This window comes from Oryx dammah, unplaced genomic scaffold, assembly GCF_014754425.2.
Source record: "Oryx dammah isolate SB20612 unplaced genomic scaffold, SCBI_Odam_1.1 HiC_scaffold_6, whole genome shotgun sequence".
In the NCBI taxonomy this organism is placed as follows: Eukaryota; Metazoa; Chordata; class Mammalia; order Artiodactyla; family Bovidae; genus Oryx; species Oryx dammah.
In genome coordinates this window covers 29753828-29774455 of record NW_024070190.1, presented here as the reverse complement: position 1 = coordinate 29774455, position 20628 = coordinate 29753828, and the positions used below count along the sequence as shown (strand labels likewise).

At 40.7% G+C, this 20628-nt stretch overlaps 1 protein-coding gene and 1 non-coding gene across 3 annotated transcripts in view; one reads left to right on the top strand and one right to left on the bottom strand.

Annotated features, from left to right (window-relative positions):
- The window catches only part of ADK (adenosine kinase), a 536287-nt gene that overhangs the window by 27367 nt on the left and 488292 nt on the right, over positions 1-20628 (top strand). Inside the window, exon 1 of one of the 2 annotated variants that reach the window (XM_040242473.1) lies at positions 2254-2427. The exons of the other annotated variant lie outside the window; for it this stretch is intronic. Coding sequence (XP_040098407.1) covers positions 2414-2427 — 14 coding nt within the window. The 5' untranslated portion in view covers positions 2254-2413. Of the gene's footprint in view, positions 1-2253; positions 2428-20628 lie in introns of those variants that run through there. 2 annotated transcript variants of the gene reach the window in all.
- Positions 4531-4602, bottom strand: TRNAC-ACA. The gene has a single exon. It is a non-coding gene; the product is annotated as a tRNA-Cys (tRNA).

The window sequence follows — 20628 nt, the reverse complement described above, 5'->3', positions numbered from 1 at the left end:
TGCCATGAAAAGCATGTATGTGTAAACTCATGCAGGAAGTCATGTAGGGGTTCCAAGTCACTTCTGTCTTGCTACCTTTATAATCTTGCTACTTTGCTTTACAGCCTTGCTACTTAGCATGGCCCACAGAGGAGAAGCAACTGGCAACATCTGGGAATTTAAGGAAATGCAAAATCTTGACCACAGAGCTTGCTGAATCCTTAATAATAAGATCTCTCAAGTGATGTGTATTAAAGTCTGAAAAGCACCATAGTACCTCCCATATTAAAAGTTACATGGAGATTTTGAAGTTTGTTCTGAGTATTATTCCTGGTTTTGCTTTAGTTCATCCGGGTTATGGTTGTTGTTCAGTCGCTAACTTGTGTCCGACTCATGTGGGTTATCTATTAACATTTTCCATTAGTGGAGAAGGCAAACTGTTGAATTAGTCAGTGTCTCCACTGCTTCAAATTGCTATCCTGCTGCTGCTTTGATTCACTTCCTGAGGAACAACTGACTAGTTGTGGACAGTTGGACAAAGTCTCAATCAGCTGAGACTCTTGTTTTTAATAGCCTTTATTCATGGACTGAACGCATCAGACTTATAGTGCAGGGCTTCCTTCTAGATAGGCATTTTCCAAATTAAAGAAAAGAAAATAATGTTTAAAAAAAAAGCATTTTTGAAGAAAACTTTAAATCTTTTGGAATACTTATATTTTAGATGGTAAGAAACCACAGATTTGTGTAAATTGATCTACTAATTTCATTTTGTGAACATAATTAGTCTGTCACAGGGGCAATGATGGGTAAGAAAAGCAAGGCTGGCTTAGAACAGCACTGTCAGGTAGACATGTAATGTAAGACAGTTAAATTTCTAGTAGCCACATTAAAAAGCAAACAGTTTAATCTTAATAGGTTTTATTTAACTCATTGTAGCAAAGTACTATTTTAACATGTAGTCAACATATATATATAAACTATTTGAGATATTCTGTATTTTTTTGTACTGTCTTGAAAAAGTACATATTTATTTGTGCAGTGTCTCAATTTGGATGCTGAATTTTCCACAGTGAAATGTATGCAGTGAAAAATACTGTTTAATGGAATAATGTTTTACTTTGCTTTTGGTTTTAAAATTTAAACTAATTAAAAGGAAATAAATATTTAGTTCCTTCAGTCACAGAATGCACATTTCAATGTTATGTGTTGGGGTGTGTTTCTAATGTAACTGATTTCAGATTATGGAATTGAACCCCGTCCAAAATGGTTAGTAAATGAATGCCACTGGAGGTTATGGTCTGTTTATATAAATATTTGTACACAGAATAAAGAGGGAATAAAGTTATTTAGATCATAAAACGTTTATTTTCTAACGCCCCCATGTCAGTCCTTCCCGCAGTTGGAACTGATTTATTGTCTTTTATTAGTGGTTCAGACTCAGTTTCTTAAGTCCTTTTACCCCCGCTAAATTGCAAGGTTAGCGCCAAGAGTTAAGGTTCTTCCAGTTTTCTCCCTATGACTAGATGCTTCCTTCAGAGCGCTGCATCCTTTTCAGGAAAGTGAAGACGTAAGACAATTAGTGTGTCAAGCAGGATAGTCTGGGCTAGTTTGGCCTGGAGGTTTAAAAAGTTACACGTGTACCTGGATAACGTGGGAACTTGCTAAAAATACCATTGTACGGGCCTCATTTTTCTAGGTTCTGATTCGCAAGTTTACACTGAGACCCTGGACACTTCCTTTTAAGCTGTCCTAAGTGATTTTAAAGTCCAAAACGTTTGGGGACCACCATACTCAGCATTTGACTCTTAAAAGGCTGCGAGTTCTAATTTAACACATCGTGCTGCTATTGCCACGCGATCGATTCTACCCGGACTGAGGTTGCCAGGCGGTTGCTGTTTTTCTGCAGATGGGTTTTCAGGCTGTTAAACCCCCTCCCCGAATACTGCCCTGACATCGCCCCCGTCCCAAGCCCTGTTAGAGCGACCTGGGCTGGCCGAGGTAGATCGCGCCATATGACTGATAAACCGGTTGCCTTTCGGGGCGGCCATTTTTGAGGCGGGCACCGAACCTCGTGCACCGTGAGCCGGGAGCGGGGGGTAGGCAGTTACCAGGACTCAAGATGGCCACCGAGCCCGCTAGCCAGCCCGCTCGCCCGCATGCCGGCACGAGACGCACGGGCGGCTTGCCGTTGCCGGCGGCGCCCTGGGCAGGTCCTCGGGCCGCCGGCACGGGGCGGAGCGCCCGCCCCTTCCGGGCGCGGCCAATCAGCGTGAGCGGCCGAGGCGGGGGCCGCCCGCGCGCGGGGTGTGTGAGGACGCGCTCCCGGGTCGCTGAGTGAGCCCAGAAGCGGTGGCTGTGGTACCTGCTGCCGCCACCCGTGCGGACGCAGAGCATCGGACGCGAGCGCTGTCGCGTGGGGCTGGAAGGTGAAGCTATGACGGCCATCAGGTAATTAGTCTGGGCGGCAGCCTGGACTGCGCGCTGGGGAGGCATTAGCCTCTCGGCTGCTGAGAACTGTCGCCCCTTCTCGTGCGTGTTCTGGAGCCTCCCGGTGCCACCGGTCCCCCTCATGTGGAGGCTCTCTGCACTTCTCATTCGGTCATTTATGCCTTCCTCAGAAGTTTTGGGGCCGAGGCACATGGCGGAGACCTTTGAGTAGCCGCATAGCTGAGGTGACCCTCGCCCAGGTTCCAGGATTTGAAGCTTGCTGATGAGTCTAGTGGATTTCTCATGAAAAATATAGCTGTCTCCCCCCCCCCCCACCCCCGGAATGGCCTGAGGCCGGGGGAAGTGTGACGTGCACCGGGCGTGTCCATGCCCGCGTGTCTTGCCTTCTGACAACTTCGTTGGTGGCCCAGTGCAGACCTGCAGTGTTGACCCTTTGATGCAGGTAGATTGCCTCCAAGTTTTGAAATTGTGTGTTCTCACAATGTTTGCTTATGACTGGAATTAGTACTCTGGTTCCCAGGGTACCATCTGTTTACCTCCTTTTATCTGAGAGCCCCAGCAGAATGTTTCATAGTATTGAATGAGAGCAGTAAACGAAAAACTTCACCTCAATTGCTCTTCCAGAGTTTGGAAGGTTCTTTATTGTTAATGGCCCGGTCCAGTGTCTGTGGGTAGCATTGACCAAATGGTTACCTCATGCTAATGCAACTATTTATAAAAAGAGATAAATCTAAAAAAAAAGATAAATTGCCTTATTTACCCAGTGTTCTGAACAGCCTCTTTTAAAGTAGACCTTGGCCTTCATGGGCTTCCCTGGTGGCTCAGCTGGTAAAGAATCCACCTGCAACGCAGGAGACCTGGGTTCTCTCCCTGGATTGGGAAGATCCCCTGGAGAAGGGAATGGCTACCCACTCCAGTATTCTGGTCTGGAGAATTCCATGGACTGTATAGTCCATCGGGTCGCAGAGTCCCACACGACTAAGTGACTTTTCACTTTTTGACTTTCATTGTGCCAGCGAAAGGGAGGCCCCGGCACAAATGTGAAGAGAATAAATGAAATTAAATTTTGCTCTGCGAGCTTCCAGCAGCCTAAGTCCTGGTCATTTAATGGTTTCTCACTGGTGATTTTGACTACACAGTATTTTAGAAATTACTTTAGAACCTAACCCTCAGGTAATCTAGGATGTAACTTGAACTTGGATGCAGTTTCTTTTAAACTGCATAATTCTATGTAAACTCAGAGTACTTACCTCATTCTGCAGAAGGAGGACGGAAATACAGTACTGAAATGTGGGGGCTTCCCAGGTGGCTCAGTGTAAAGAATCTGCCTCTTAATGCAGGAGACCCAGGAGATGCAAGTTTGATCCTTGGTTCGGGAACATCTCCTGGAGGAGGAAATGGCAAGCCACTCCAGTATACCTTCCTGGAAAATTCCAAGGACAGAGGAGCCTGGTGGGCTATAGTCCATGGGGTTGCAAAGAGTCTGACACAGCTGAGCACACACACACTGAAATGTGGAGATCCACATGGAAAGATTTCCCAGTAAATTATATTGGGATGTATGAATTTAGCTTTTAATGCTAACAGTATTTTAGGGTGAATTAGGATTATGCTGTTAAACCTAGTTTATGCTCCATCTCCCCATTTGCACTTTCAAATCCCATCATTTCAGTCTGCTACTAATTAGGAGTGTGGGGCAAATACTTTGTTTGTTAAGGGTCTCTTCTTGTGTGGACTTAATTTTAATCCATCATCATAATCCTGGCTACTCCTTGGTGGAGAAACACCCAAATCTAAAACTTCTGCTTCTTGGCTAGTGACAACAGGATGTGTTTTTTAATGTAGAAGTTGAATGGTGGTTGTATTAAAAAGACTTGATTATTTTTTTTTTTAGACATGTATTTTTGGCTGCCTCTGGTCTTAATTGAGGGTGTATGGGCTTTTCTCTAGTGGTGGTGCTCAGGCTCCAGAGGAAGGAATGTCACTCAGTCGTGTCCGACTCTTTGTGACCCCATGGACTGTAGCCTACCAGGCTCTTCTGTCCATGGGATTTTCCAGGCAATAGTACTGGAGTTGGATTGCCATTTCCTTCTCCAGTGGATCTTCCCCACCCAGGGATCGAACCTGGGTCTCCTGCATTGTAGACAGACGCTTTACCATCTGAGCCACCAGGGAAGTCACAGGCTTAGTAGTGGCAGGCTTAGTTGCCCTGAGGCATGTGGGATTTTAGCTCCCCAACCAGGGATCAAACCCATGTCCCTTGCATTGGAAGGCAGATTCTTAACCACTGGACCACCAGGCAAGTCCCAAAAAGATTGATTTAAAGGTTGCTGCTAGTCTTATTTGACTCCTGGAAGGGTAGATTGTTATGCCCAAGTCGTGAAATCTCCCAGTGACCACCAGGGAGCTGGTATCCGATGCAAAAGCAAGAGAGTTTTTATTACCAAGCTCGAGCTGGGGCTCCCACCTAAGGAGAGGAGCCCCGAGTTTTGGGTTACACTGCTTATATAGGGAATATTCAGGTGAAAGGGTAACAAAGGGGGTGTTCAGACTGAAGGACTACTGATTGGTTACCCTCTTCTATAGGGTTGTGTGTGGATTTCTGATTGTTTTTTTTTTTACTTCCACGGTAGATCATTACTTCCAAGGTAAATCACAAATGTCACAATTGTAAATCATTACTTCCAAGGTAAATCACAAATGTAAATCATTACTTCCAAGGTAAATCACAAATTCTTGAACTTAAAGTCAGGAGGTTTAACCTAAGGGCTGATTGGCTCATGCACAGTGGGGCAAGTTTAGGCAGTATCCAAAGTCTAAGTCTGTTTGCCCAGTACCTTTGCAAAATGGAGTTCTTTTACAAGATGGAGTAGCTCAGGCTTTTCATAGATAACTAATAATAGTTATATTTATGCTTGTATCTTCAGATATTAGTCTACATTTTTATGGTCTTCAGCTACAGTGATAACATTACTCAAAGATTTTTAGATATTGCCTAAAACCAGTTGCCACATTTATACCTGAGGCTAAGAAAAATTGAGTGCCTTGAGTAAAATCAGTTAGTGGCAGAGTTAGGAACTGAATCCAGATATCCGTAATCTAGTGCTCTGCAAGATACCTTTATAAAAACAACATACTACTTAAATTTCCTGAAAAAACTGTTTCTAGAACTTTCCTGGCGGTCCATTGGTTAAGACTCTGTGTTCCCAGTGCAGGGGGCATGGATTTGAACTAAGGAACTAAGGTACTGCTTCCATATGGCACAGCCTAAAAAACTACAAAATTATATATATAAAATAAAGAAAAAACTGCTTCTGGGAACAAAAATTGTAAAGTATTGTGAGGGACAACTATAGTAACTTTCTTGCTTTCCCATAGTCCTCCAAAGAACTTAATAACTTAGGTTTAAGAGTAGGCGTGGGGACTTCTGAAGTTGAAGCAACTTTGTATATGTGGTGACAGTTTTAAATGGGTTGGTAATCCTACAGATACCAGCTGGTTCCCAAAGAAGACAACATTTAGTGCAATTTTATGATACCTTTCACATTTATGTTTATTAATTTTCACATTTATGATGTTGCGTGCGTTCCCATTTTGTACTCAGTTTGACAGTAGCCCAGAGAATGGGACTGCTGACTTGCTTTTACTGATGAGGAGAATGATCAAGGTCACCGTGCTGATGTCATGCCCAGTGCTGTTTTTCACACCACACTTAAGATAATTGCTGGTAAATATAGTAATATGTGACTCTTCACAGTGACACGACAGAATAGAGAAATGGGAACCAGTGAGGGTCAGTGGTCAATACACCTGGGTTCTAATTGACAGTATTTTTCTGATTGAGTGATCTTTTTCTTTTTTCTCTGAACATTTGTTTTATGAAATAGTGATGGTAATGTGTGCTCACGCTCAGTCACTCAGACGTGTCCAACTCTTTGTGACTCTTCTTGACTCTTTGAGCCTGCCAGGCTCCTCTGTCCATGAGATTTTCTGGGCAAGATTATTGGAGTGGGTTGCCATTTCCCCCTCTAGGGGATCTTCCCCACCCAGGGATTGAATCCACATCTTGACATCTCCTGCACTGCAAGGCAAATTCTTTAACTGAGTCATTGGGGAAGCCCTCAAACAGATCTCTGGTTCCACTTAGATTTGAACTAAGATTGCTGGATTCAGAGACCAGAGTGTTAATCATTACACCATGGGGCCTGTTGTGATGGTATACAGATATGAATTCCACAGTGTTCTTGAGTAGATATGAAACTTTTTTATATTTTAAGGCATTTTGTAAATGGAATATTAACTTGTTGAATGCAATTTGGTCTCCTTAGAGAATGATGTCATCTGAAAATAAATGCTTAAATCTTAGATTTTTAAATAGGAAGCGAACTTACCTAATTTCCTCGTTTTACAGTCGAAGAAACTGAAGGCAAGAGATACTGTGATTTGTTCAGGTTCATACCAAGTAGTTGCATGTCTTGAACTAGATCCCAGATCTCTAGATACCTGATTCAGTGCCCTTTCCAGTGCAGCATTCCAACTGGAATTCCTAAATAACTATTTACATAAAAAGAATTAAAAAAAAACTTATGATTTTTGAATAAGTTTGGCTGGAGAATTTGACTCTGACTTCTATTGTTTATATTCTACTCTGCTACACCATTACTAATGAAGAGTCCAAATTTGCAGCCTCTTAAACCAATTATCAGAGTATGTATTGGGTTGGCCAAAAAGTTCATTTGGTGTTTTCTGTATGATGGCTAACAAAAACCCCAAACAAACTTTTTGGCCATCCCAATATATCAGATTCCAGCTGGTCTTCATCTGAGAAATGATGAAACCTATTTGATAAACTGATGCTTTTGCCATTTTTAATTGGCCTAACAGGAAAGTTGATGCTTGGGTTAAAATTCAGGACACATAGGAAAATGTAGAATGTTAGGAGTATAAGAGAATCTTAGAGAGCACTTTCCTCTTTCTTTCTTGATACTGGACCTTCAGGCCCAGATGAAGAGCTATGTCCTAGTTTGGCAGCAATAGAACTTAAGAGGGAATTTAGGTCTCCTGACTTCTACTTTATGTACTTTTTATAGGTACTAAGCCAACAGTATTTCATAATACTCCTATGAATATTGCCTCGTTTTTCCAACATGAATGTCTAGTCTGGTTTTGAAAATTGCTTACAGCTTGAGTTTGTGCCATGTTTGCTGGAGAGCTGAGAAGCCTATTCTTTGGCCTGCGCAGACAGGTCAGACTTGGTTTAAGACTATTCTGGGACTAGACATGACTGTGACCTACATGATAATTCTGTAACCACTTCTGTGGGTTAAGCCTACATTGGAAAATTTATGTGGGCTGTGGGTGGAGTCCTGGGGTATCTTTCTCGTAACACTCAAGACTTTGAGGTACGTCTGGTAGGATCTGCCAAGCCACTCAGATGGAGAACATTCATACGGAGACTAAATTCTGGCTGAGATTGAAGTGTATTACTTTGTTGAATTGGTTTCTCTAGAATATTTAAACAGTTTTTCAAACTCATTTCAGGGCTTGTGTCTTTTATAAGAATTACAAATTTTATATTATTACACAGATTTTTTATGCCATGAGGCTTCTTAGTGAAGCTAATGAGCTTTTTAAAATAAAATGAAATTGTTTCATTATGAAATATTTTGAAGAACTAAAGCAGGAATCCTTTCCTTGGAGAACTGCAGTGTTGTCAGCTGTTAATACTCATATTTATAAATAGGTCATCTTTGTTTGAAAAGGCATACAAGGATTTCTAACTCCAGATCTTTCCAGCTACAGTATTGCTACATTAAGCAGAACTGTCAAAGATGAAATGGAACCAGAATGATTGTCTAGACAGTTTGAAATGTTAACCCTTTCTTGTAACATTGGTTAATGCTCATGACTATTTACCTTTTCTACTTGGTTTTAAAATTGTTACTTTAAAAAATATTGTAATAAAATATGTCTGAATTCTTAATTTCACATAGCATAGCTAGCTTATAAATAGAATGACCATAACTCCCAGTTTGCCCAAGACAGTCTTGGATCATGCCTGTTATCCTGGCATAATTATTAATAGCTCTTCCTTTATTCTCAAAAGTGTCCCACTTGGATAATAAGTTATCTGGTCACCTACTTAACACACTGTAGTAATTTTGTGGTAGTAGATTTGGGTTGTTGAAATGTTACTTGACATAGTACCATAAGATAATGGAATATTAGCTTATTTTGGCTAGATTTGGATATTTTTCATCAGTCAGACATTTTTATTAACGGAATTCTTATTGTCTCAGAGTAGCATATTAAACAAAAAGAATGTGATTTGAAGTTAGGTATCATTTATTTGTTGTATGATGTTTGACAGGTTATAAAACTTTGCTGAGCCTCTTACTCTCTTTAACAGTGGTGGTGGTTTAGTTGCTAAGTCATGTCTGACTCTGGCGACCCCATGGACTGTAGCCCTGCCAGGCTTCCATAAACACAGATAATAGCAAAACCTATACTGTAGGGTTTTTCTGAGGATTTAAAGGCAATAACATACATAAAAATGCTTTGTAAGCTTTAAATTGCTGTGTAAGTGTTAGTATCTCACACATACGCTTCTGAAAATTGAATTTAAAATGAATAATTTTATCTACTTTAGGGAACCTTGCTATTTCATAGCACAGTCTTTTAGAAGTGTTAGCTGTCATGGGGAGTAGGGAAATAATACTTAGAGATATATGTATGGTTGAGGATTTTGGGGATGAAGGGGAAGAAAAAAATAGATAATGCTGGGCAGAGTGAAGAGATTTTTTTCCTTGAGTGTGCAAGACAGCATGCTAGTATGGACAGGCTTAAATGAAAGGACTGGCTTCCATAGCCTAAGGGAAACAAAGATTTTCCTAGTTTGTTTACTTTTTTAAAAATGCCAACAATGTAATTCATATATAGTAAAATCACAGATCCTAAGTTCACTGAGTTTTTGGGGGGGAAAGAAAAGTATTTGTAAAACACCACCCAGATCAATTTAACAAAACATGTTCATCTAGAAAGTTTTTTCTTGCCTCTTTTCAGTCAGTCTTTTTCTCCTGCCCCATCCAGGCAATCATTTTCTGGCTTCTATTAGTAGAGATTAGTTTTGTGTATTCTAAAACTTCATATAAATAAAATCATACAATAAGTACTGTTTGTGTCTGATTACTTTTGTTCATTGACAGTTTTGAGATTCATCCATTTTGACATGTGTTTTAGTACTTTGTTTCTTTTCACTGCTAAGATTCTACGATATGAATATTATAACAGTTCTGCTGATGGACTTTGGCTTGTTTCCAGGGTTTGGTTACCCTAAGTGAAGCTTCATGAACCTTCCTGAATAAGTCTTAGTGTGGACGTGGGTAATGCCCAGGTGTGCAATTGCTGTGTTCTAGGGTAGATGTGTGTTTAACTTCTGAAACCACCAATGTTTTCCAAAGTAGAAAATGGAATACATTCAACTTTCAGTATTGTAAGGGTTCCAGTTATTCCACATGCTTGACATTTTTGATGTCACTTACTCCTTTTCCATCCTTTACTCCTTTTCTGTCCTTTCCAAATACCAAAATGTTCGGCATTTTTGATTTTAGCCATTCTGGTGGGTATATAGTTGTATTTCACTGTAGTTATAGTTCACTGATGGCTAATGATTATAGGCCATTTGCTTATCTTTTCTTTTGAATGATCAGTTCAGGTCTTTTACCCATATTTGTAAGTATAGGTTGTCTTTTTTGTTGCTGGTTTAATTCTTTTGGTATTTTAGATAGAAGTTATTTGTCAGATTTTATACATAAGCATATATACCTTCACGTTTAGCAAATATTTTTTCTCTGAGCCATGTCTTTCCATTTTTGTGACAGTGTCTTGAGAGCAGAAGTTTTAAAATTTGATACTGAATTCATTGGATTCATTTTATTTTATGTTTATTACCTTTTAATAGAGGTAAAGGGATCTTTCCTTTTCTATCTCAAGGTTATGAAACTATTCCCTTATGTTTCCTTCTAGAAGCCTTATAGTTTGAGCCTTCACATTTAGGTCTGTGATCCATTTTAAGCTATTTTTTTTTTTTTTTTGCTACAGTGTAAGGGTTTCCTTAAAAGGATTCTCAGTCAATAGATTCAATAGGTATAAGACTTTTCCCAGACTCTCTATTCTGATCTGTTGATCTGTTTGTATAGTGTTATGCCAATACTACATTGACTTAATTATTGTAGCTTTGTAAGATTGGTATTGTTTCTTTAAATTTTTGATAGCTTTCAGCAGTAAAGCCATCTGGGCCTAGAATATTTAAAGATATGATAAATGGTTACTCAGATTTACCATTTTTTCCTGTGGCAGTTTTGAATTTTTAAAGAAATCTGTTCTAAATTGCTGGATTGTTACAGAGTTACTCATAGTATTCTACTACTGCTTGCAGGAACTGTTTTATGTCCCCTTTTTCATTCCTGATACTGGTACTCCGCCTCTTCCTCCTTCTCTCTTTTTTTTTTTTTTTTTAAACTTTTTGGGCTCAGTCTTGTTAGGGGTTTACCAATTGTATTAATCTTTTCAAAACCCCAGATTTAGGTTTTGTTGAACTTCTGTTTTGGTACTACATTTTCTATTTTGTTTATTTTTTGCTGTCATATTTTTATTTTCTTGCTTCTACTCTTTTGGACTTAATTTACTCCTTTTCGATTTTCTTTTGAGTTAGAAATTCAGACCATTCATTTTAAACTTTTATTGTTTTCTAATATGTGCATTTCATATATAAAATGTTTCATATATATAAATGTTTCCCTCTCAGTACTTCTTTAACTGCAACATACAAATTTTGACATGTGTGATCAATTCAAGTAATTTTCTAATTTCTGTTGTGATTTCTCTCATGTACAGATTTTAAAAGTTTATTGTCTAGTTTCTAAATATTTGGGGGTTTTACAGTTATTTTTAAAAATTGATTTTCTATTTAATTCCATGATACAGAAAATATATTGCTTTTCCTGGTGGCTCAGAGGTTAAAGCGTCTGCCTGGAATGTGGGAGACCCAGGTTCGATCCCTGGGTTGGGAAGATCCCCTGGAGAAGGAAATGGCGACCCACTCCAGTACTCTTGCCTGGAGAATCCCATGGAGGGAGGAGCCTGGTAGGCTACAGTCCATGGGGTTGCAAAGAGGACACGATTGAGCGACTTTACTTACTTACTTTTACTTTATAAGTGTATATCTGTATTTTATATATGTGGGCATGCGTTCTTAGTTGGGTCTGACTCTTTGTGACCTCACCAGGCTCCTCTGTCCATGGGGTTATCCCAGGTAGAATGCTGGAGTGGGCTGCCGTTTCCTCCTCCAGGGATCTTCCCCACCCGGGGACCCAACCCACGTCCCCTGTGGCTCCTGCACTGGCAGGTGGCTTCTTTGCCACTGAGCTACCTGGGAAGCCCCCTTTTTATGTATAGAGAAAAGATAGGTTGTTAAGTTTCAGTCCTTTGATATCTACTGAAATTTTTATGGTTTTACCTGTAGCCTGTTTTGCTGAATGTTACAAGTGTTTTTAAAGTCTTTACTTTTCACTCAGCAATATTTTGAGATTTTCAGTGTAGTTGTTCTGTACATCATTTATTCAGTAAGTGAATATTGCAGTTGTTGGGGTGTATTGTTCTATAAATGCCAATTAGTTTCCTTATTTCATTTACTGCATTATTCATTTCAGTTCAGTTGCTCAGTTGTGTCCAACTCTTGGCGACCCTGTGGATTGCAGCATGCCAGGCTTCCCTGTCCATCAGCAACTCCCAGAGCCTGCTCAAACTCAGGCCCATCGAGTTGATGGTGCAGTCCGACCATCTCATCCTCTGTCTCCCCTTCTCCACTTGCCTTCAGTCTTTCCCTTCATCAGGGTCTTTTTCCAGTGAGTCAGTTCTTTGCGTCAGGTGGCTGAAGTATTAGAGCTTCAGCTTCAGCATCAGTCTTTCCAGTGAAAATTCAGCACTGATTTCCATTGGGATTGATGGGTTTGAGCTCCTTGCAGTCCAAGGGACTCTCCAGAGTCTTCTCCAACACCACAGTTCAAAAGCATCAATTCTTCGGCGCTCAGCTTTCCTTATGATCCAGCTCTCACATCCATGCATGACTACTATGATACATAATTCACATGCCATAAAATCTACCATTTTAAACTGTACAACTCAGTGGTTTTTAGGATATTCGTAGTGTTGTGCATCCATCACCACTTCTAATTGCAGAATAGTTTCATCATCTCCAAATGAAGTCTCAGGCTTCCTTGATGGCTCAGCGGGTAAAGAATCTGTCTGCAGTTCGGGAGATAAAGGAGATGTGGGTTTGATTTCTGGGTCAGGAAGGTCCCCTGGAGGAGGAAAATGCCAACCCACTTTAGTATTCATGTCTGAAAAATCCCATGGGCAGAGGAGCCTGGTAGGCAGCATTCCATTGGGTCAGAAAGAGTTGGACACAACATAGTGACTGAGCACAGGGCAGAGATGAAGCCTGGCACCTGTTGGCAGTCGCTCTCCATTTCTTCTGCCCACATCCTGGCAATTACTAATCCACTTTGTGAATTTGTTGTGCTCTGGTCATTTCATGAGTGGAACCATGTATTTGGGTTTTTGTGCCTGGCTTCCTTCACTGAGCATATTATTTTCAGAGTTCATCCTATGTTGTTACATGTATCAGTATTTCATTTCTTCTTATGGCTGAATAATATTCCATTGTGGGTATAGACCACATTTTGTTTATCTATTTGCCAGTGGATGGGTATTTTTATTTCCACTTTTTGACCATTATGAGTAATGATACCATAAACATTTATGTCCAAGTTTTTGTGATGTCACATGTTTTCATTTCTCTTGAGTATATACTTATACTGGGTCATATGGTTATTTTGTTTAATCACTGAGTTATATCTGACTCTTGCAAACCCATGAACTATAGCGTGCCAGGCTCTTCTGTCCATGGAATTTCCCAGGTGAGAATACTGCAGTGGGTTGCTGTTTCCTTCTCCAAGGAATCTTCCTGAGCCAGGGATCGAACCCACATCTCTTATGTCTCCTGCACTGGTAGGCGAGTTCTTTACCACTAGTGCCACCTGGCAATTTTACATTTGTTTTTTCTTTTGAGGAACTGCCAAACGTTGTTTCAAGCTGGCAGCATCATTTTACATCTCCACCAGCAGTGTGGATTCCAGTTTTTCTATGTTTTTTCCAATACTTGTTATTGTCTCCCAGTGTTTGCTGAGAGGCTGTCTGTGCTTGATAAGGTGTAACTTCAGTGCTCAGCCAGGCTTACAGTGCTGCCGTAGCCTTTATTTCCTGGTTGTGCAGAGCCTCCTGTTCAGAGATGATTGCTTAATGCCTTTTCAAGTCTTTCTTGAACATGCATACAGGCCAAGGCACATGTATGTGGTCTCCTAGATTCTCAGGAATATTCAGAACTTTTCAAAACCCCTGTGGACATCTCCTGTTCACACTTTTCCTTTTAAGCTTTTTGGTTTGCTCCCAACTGCTTCAGATGGCTGGAGTGTTAAACAATTGCAGATGATTGTTTTTGACAAATGCCCCTGGGGAAAAGGCTGTGAGCACTGGGGAAACTGTGAGTCAGGTCAAATAATGAGAAGTGTTAGGAGTAGGGATTTTTCGGGTAACTGCTGGTTACTCAAAAGCTCAGATAATAACAGTCTCTGAAAATGAGGCTTTGAAAGAGCTCCAGTTCTGTTCCAATTCCTCCAGTGGCTGATAGGCTCTTGCTTTCCACTGTGTTTTTGGGGCTGTTGCTTTTAAGGCTGCCATGGAGCTGGGGAGGGGGATGGGAATTCGGCAAGTTAGAATGCCACAAAGCTTGCTGTTTTTGCAGAGATGCAGCCTTTTTTTTCCCCTTTGAAAAACGCTCCGCTCCTCAGATGTTGCAAGCCTTTGGAGTTGTGAAAGTGTTGATTTTGACTTTCTTTTTTTTTTTTCCCTCTGTTGTTCTTGTTGCTTTTATGGAAGAGAGGATTTTTGGAGGCCTTATTCTACTATTCCTGATGATGTCACCCTAATTGTTTTTTAAACATTTTAATATATTTTTCTCTTTCTTTTGAATACTTTACGATTTTCTTTTTTTCTTTTTTGACTCACAGGAAGTTGCCAAAAAAAAGAGTACAGAGAGTTCCTATGCACCTTTCACCCAACTTCCGCCAGTAATAAATCTTAAGTAACCGTAGTATATTACCAAAACCAGGAAATTAATATTGGTATAGTACTTTACCAGGTGACGCTAGTGGTAAAGAACCCATCTGCCAGTTTTAGGAGATAGAGATGCGGGTTCGTTCCCTGGGTTGGAAAGATCCGCTGGAGGAGGCAATAGCAACCCACTCCAGTATTCTTGCCTGGAGAATCCCACGGACAGAGGAGCTTGCCAGGCTACAGTCCATGGGGTCACAAAGAGCCAGACACAACTGAAGCGGCTTGGCATGCGTGGTACTATTAAGCTGACTATGAATTGACTATGAATGTTTTTAGAATATCACCAGTCTTTGCTTACACTGTGTTTTACTGGCGTGGTGGCGGTGTATACTTCTGTGAAATTTTGTACAGAAGAATTTTGTATAATTCATGAAATTTCATGAATCTATACATACAGATTCCACATTAACACAATTAGGGTACTAAACTGTTCTGTCAGCTAAAGAAACTCCTTTGTGTTATCCCTAAATGGTAATTCACAACAGTGTGTTTGAAATCCATCCAAGATGTATCATAGTTCATTTCTTTTTAATGCTGAATATTAGTCCATTGTATGGGTGTACCACAGTTTGTTTACCTAGTTACCTGTTGAAGGACATTTGGGTTGCTTCCAATTTTTTACTGTTACCAGTAAAACTATTATTATAAGATGGGCTCCAGGCTAGGCATTTAACTGGCCTCCTGTATACATTTCTTGGGGGGAAAAAAGATGAGCTCCAGTCCAGACATTTACAGTTAGCCTCCTGTTTCCATTTCTTGAGACAAGAGATATGTGGGCTCCAGGTTAGATATTTACAACTAGACTCTGTTGGCACTTCAAAATAGAAATAACAACAGAAATAGAGTAAATAGCCAGGCTTTGTCTCCTGAGGACACTTTAAGATAACAACAGTCAGAAACAGAAAGGGGCTAAACCCTGTTTGTGTAAAAGATCAAGAGGTCGTATATTTCCCATCCTTGGGGCAGGGGATACATTGCACATGCACAGAAAGGCTCCTTTGGGTCAAAAGGAGGAGTTTGTCACTCCAGAATGTGTGATGCCAAGGCCACCCTATAGGCCTCTGGGCTGGAATATATTTTGAAAAAAATTGCACGTGCATGTTGGGGAGGGTCCTTGGGTAAGTCAGGTGTGGAGAAAGAAACCATGTAATTGGCCAAAGGTAAACAAATACCCCAAAGAACTGCCCTGTATAAATGATTTAACCACCTCTTTACTGCCTTCCTCTTCTGTAGGGGGGACGCCCACACCCTTTCTCTTTGGGTGTGTATTTCTGCCTTGCTCCTATCATAACTGTTTCTCTGTGTGCTTGCCCACTTGTCATGGTGCTTTGTCTCTAATAATAAACTTTGTACCTGCTTGGACAGTTTTTACCTCCATGAGAAATGAATTTCTCAGTGGGGGCAAGAGACAGGGAAAATTTCCTTCTAACCTCTATCCCTTGCTGATCTGGTGGCTAGGATTCCTGGTTTTCATCCAGGGTACACAGGTTCAGTTCCTGCTTAGGGAACTAAGATCTCGCTTCTTGCGACGACTACTCACTGCTGCCTCTCTAAGATCAGTTCAGTTCAGTTCAGTCGCTCAGTCGTGTCCGACACATTGCGACCCCATGAATAGCAGTACGCCAGACCTCCCTGTTCATCACCAACTCCCGGAGTTTACCTAAACTCATGTCCATTGAGTCAGTGATGCCATCCAGCCATCTCATCCTCTGTCGTCCCCTTCTCTTCTTGTCCCCAAGCCTTCCCAGCATCAGGGTCTTTTCCAGGGAGTCAACTCCTCACATGAGGTGGCCAAAGTATTGGAGTTTCAGCTTTAGCATCATTTCTTCCGAAGAAATCCCAGGGCTGATCCCCTTCAGAATGGACTGGTTGGATCTCCTCGCAGTCCGAGGGACTCTCAAGAGTCTTCTCCAACACCACAGTTCAAAAGCATCAATTCTTCGGCGCTCAGCTTTCTTCACAGTCCACCTCTCACATCCATACATGACCACTGGAAAAAACATGGCCTTGACTAGATGGACCTTTGTTGGCAAAGTAATGTCTCTACTTTTGAATATGCTATCTAGGTTGGTCATAACTTTCCTTCCAAGCAGTAAGCGTCTTTTAATTTCATGGCTGCAATCACCGTCTGCAGTGATTTTGAAGCCCCCCAAAATAAAGTCTGACACTGTTTCCCCATCTATTTCCCATGAAGTGATGGGACCGGATGCCATGATCTTCGTTTTCTGAATGTTGAGCTTTAAACCAACTTTTTCATTCTCCTCTTTTACTTTCATCAAGAGGCTTTTTAGTTCCTCTTTACTTTCTGCCATAAGGGTGGTGTCATCTGCATATCTGAGGTTATTGATATTGCTCCTGGCAGTCTTGATTCCAGCTTGTGCTTCCTCCAGCCCAGCATTTCTCATGATGTACTCTGCATATAAGTTAAACAAGCAGGGTGACAATATACAGCCTTGACGTACTCCTTTTCCTATTTGGTACCAGTCTGTTTTTCCATGTCCAGTTCTAACTGTTGCTTCCTGACCTGCACACAGATTTCTCAGGAGGCAGGTCAGGTGGTCTGGTATTCCCATCTCTTGCAGAATTTTCCACAGTTTATTGTGATCCACAGAGTCAAAGGCTTTGGCATAGTCAATAAAGCAGGAATAGATGTTTTTCTGGAACTCTTTTGCTTTTTTGATGATCCAGTGGATGTTGGCAGTTTGATCTCTGGTTCCTCTGCCTTTTCTAAAACCAGCTTAAACATCTAGATTTGTTTAAATGATATAGTTCTGGTGATACTGTATCGGATTTATTGTGGCTAAAAAAATAGCAGCACTGTAGAAATTTAGGCAGGGTCTATTTCACTTTTCACTTTTATGCATTGGAGAAGGAAATGGCAACCCACTCCAGTGTTCTTGCCTGGAGAATCCCAGGGACGGGGAAGCCTGATGGGCTGCCGTCTATGGGGTCGCACAGAGTCGGACACGACTGAAGCGACTTAGCAGCAGCAGCAGCAGCAGAGGGCCTAGAGGGCCTAGTTAAAGGCAGTGCCAGTGGAATGTTGTGGGGGTTCCTGGCAGGTAAACTGTTGGAGAAAGCCAAGAAGATGCAGTTATTACTAAGAATAGTGCTTATTGATGGAGAGAGAAGAATCACCTATGAAGATGAGGCTTCTGAATTTAAAGAGAGGATGATGGCTATAATAGTTAAGGATACTCATCATTAGTATTTATTCTGGCAGCATCAGTTCAGTTCAGTTCAGTCGCTCAGTTGTGTCTGATTCTTTGTGACCCCATGAATCACAGCACGCCAGGCCTCCCTGTCCATCACCAACTCCTGTAGTTCACTCAGACTCACATCCATTGAGTCCGTGATGCCATCCAGCCATCTCATCCTCTGTCATCCCCTTCTCCTCCCGCCCCCAATCCCTCCCAGCATCAGAGTCTTTTCCAGTGAGTCAACTCTTCGCATGAGGTGGCCAAAGTACTGGAGATTCAGCTTTAGCATCATTCCTTCCAAAGAAATCCCAGGGCTGATCTCCTTCAGAATGGACTGGTTGGATCTCCTTGCAGTCCAAGGGACTCTCAAGAGTCTTCTCCAACACCACAGTTCAAAAGCATCAATTCTTAGTGTAACTAAATAGTTTTGCTGACCAAAGAGCTAATCGACAATAATATATCAATAGAGTAGACAAAGTTTTATGAGTATCTTTTACTTTGATATCTGTGTCAGTGCATGAAACTTGGAGGTTGTCTAACAATAATAATTATAGGTTTATGTTGGATGGCGTCTGAATTATGAGACATGTAAAATTACTGACTAAAAAAAAAAAAACAAACCAACAAAACCAGTCATTCAGAATCTTTCATCCTATCATCCATTCCAGGAAAAAGACATTGCTAACATTTATATTGCTAACAAAATAATAGTCCTAGTATGAGTCAGATAGTTTTTGGCCATAGACCAGCCCCATCTTGTTAACATCTAATAGGAAAAGATCAAAATAAATAGTATTACTTAAATAGCTTACTTAAATAGTATTTTCATTATTTGAGAAAGGTGGTACAGTATTTACTGGCCTGTATACTAGTGTGTATTTAGGAAATTAGCCATTTTAAAGCATTAGTGTTTTAACAGAGTTGATCTGTCATATTACAATGAAGTTATTTAATAGCTTCTCAGTTATATACAGTGATGGAGAGGAAAATGATGTGAGTGGTCTAAACTCATTTGCTTTTGGAAATAATTGTATAGTTTTTAACTTAACTTACTGTATGAAGACACCTTTTATGTTTGTTTTAAATTTTATTGTCTCCTACCTCTTATATTAGCCGTGCTTGCTGCAGTGGGTTCCAACTAGGCCAGCTTAACAGCATCTCTCATCAGGGCCTATGCTATATATTTCTTGCAGTAAGGAACAGTCATTGGTGTTTTAAGTTCTTCCTCTTTTGTCCTTTACAGAGGGAGCTCTAGATCAACATTTCACATATTCTTATCCATTTATGTTCATAAGCAAAGGTTTTGTTGGACAAATAGATTTAGAAATGAGTTTAAACATGGTTATTGTGATTCATTGCTCTCATTTTCCACCATAATTCTTTGACTGTAGAAGCCTGGGCCTAGAGAGGTTGCATTAATTTGATAATATTATTTCTACTAAATTTTTGAGTAGGGTATAATAAACCATTTTGAGAGTGCAGGAGATATGCAAAGGACTGACTTCTTAAAAAGAAGCATCACTGTTATATTTCTTAAAACCAGGAGGGGACCAGTTGCGGGTGGAGAGACTGACATGGGGACAGTTTTATTTTTTCGTGATGATGGAAATGTTTTGTGTTTTAATTTTTGTGGTGGTTACATTACTGTCTATATTGAACTAAACACTTAGAAAGTGTGAATAAAAAGAAATAGCCAAGCAGCTCAATAATATTTCTCCTGTGCTTTTTTGTTTGTTTGTTTGTTTAAATAAATAAGAGATCTCTTCAAGAAAATTAGAGATAGGGGGAAATTTTCATGCAAAGATGGGCACAATAAAGGACAGAAAAGGTATGGGCCTAACAGAAGCAGAAGATATTAAGAACAGGTGGCAAGAATACACAGAAGAACTATACAAAAAAGATCTTCATGACTCAGATAATCATGATGGTGTGATCACTCACCTAGAGCCAGACATCCTGGAATGCAAAGTCAGATGGGCCTTAGGAAGCATCACTACAAAAAAGCTAGTGGAGGTGATGGAATTCCAGTTGAGCTATTTCAGATCTTAAAAGATAATGCTGTGAAAGTGCTGCACTCAATATGCCAGCAAATTTGGAAAACTCAGCAGTGGCTACAGGACTGGATAGGTCAGTCTTCATTCCAATCCCAAAGAAAGGCAATGCCAAAGAATGCTCAAACTACAGCACAGTTGCACTCATCTCACACGCTAGTAAAGTAATGCTCAAAATTCTCCATGCCAGGCTTCAGCAGTACGTGAACCGTGAACTTCCAGATGTTCAAGCTGGATTTAGAAAAGGCAGAGGAGCCAGAAATCAAATTACCAACATCCGTTGGATCATCAGAAAAGCAAGAGAGTTCCAGAAAATCATGTACTTCTGCTTTATTGACTATGCCAAAGCCTTTGACTGTGTGGATCACAATAAACTGTGGAAAATTCTGCAAGAGATGGGAATACCAGACCACCTGACCTGCCTCCTGAGAAATCTGTGTGCAGGTCAGGAAGCAACAGTTAGAACTGGACATGGAACAACAGACTGGTTCCAAATCGGGAAAGGAGTGTGTCAGGCTGTATATTGTCACCCTGCTTATTTAACTTCTATGCAGAGTACATCATGAGAAACGCTGGGCTGGAAGAAGCACAAGCTGGAATCAAGATTGCCGGGAGAAATATCAATAACCTCAGATATGCAGATGACACCACCCTTATGGCGGAAAGTGAAGAACTAAAGAGCTTCTTGAAAGTGAAAGAGGAGAGTGAAAAAGTTG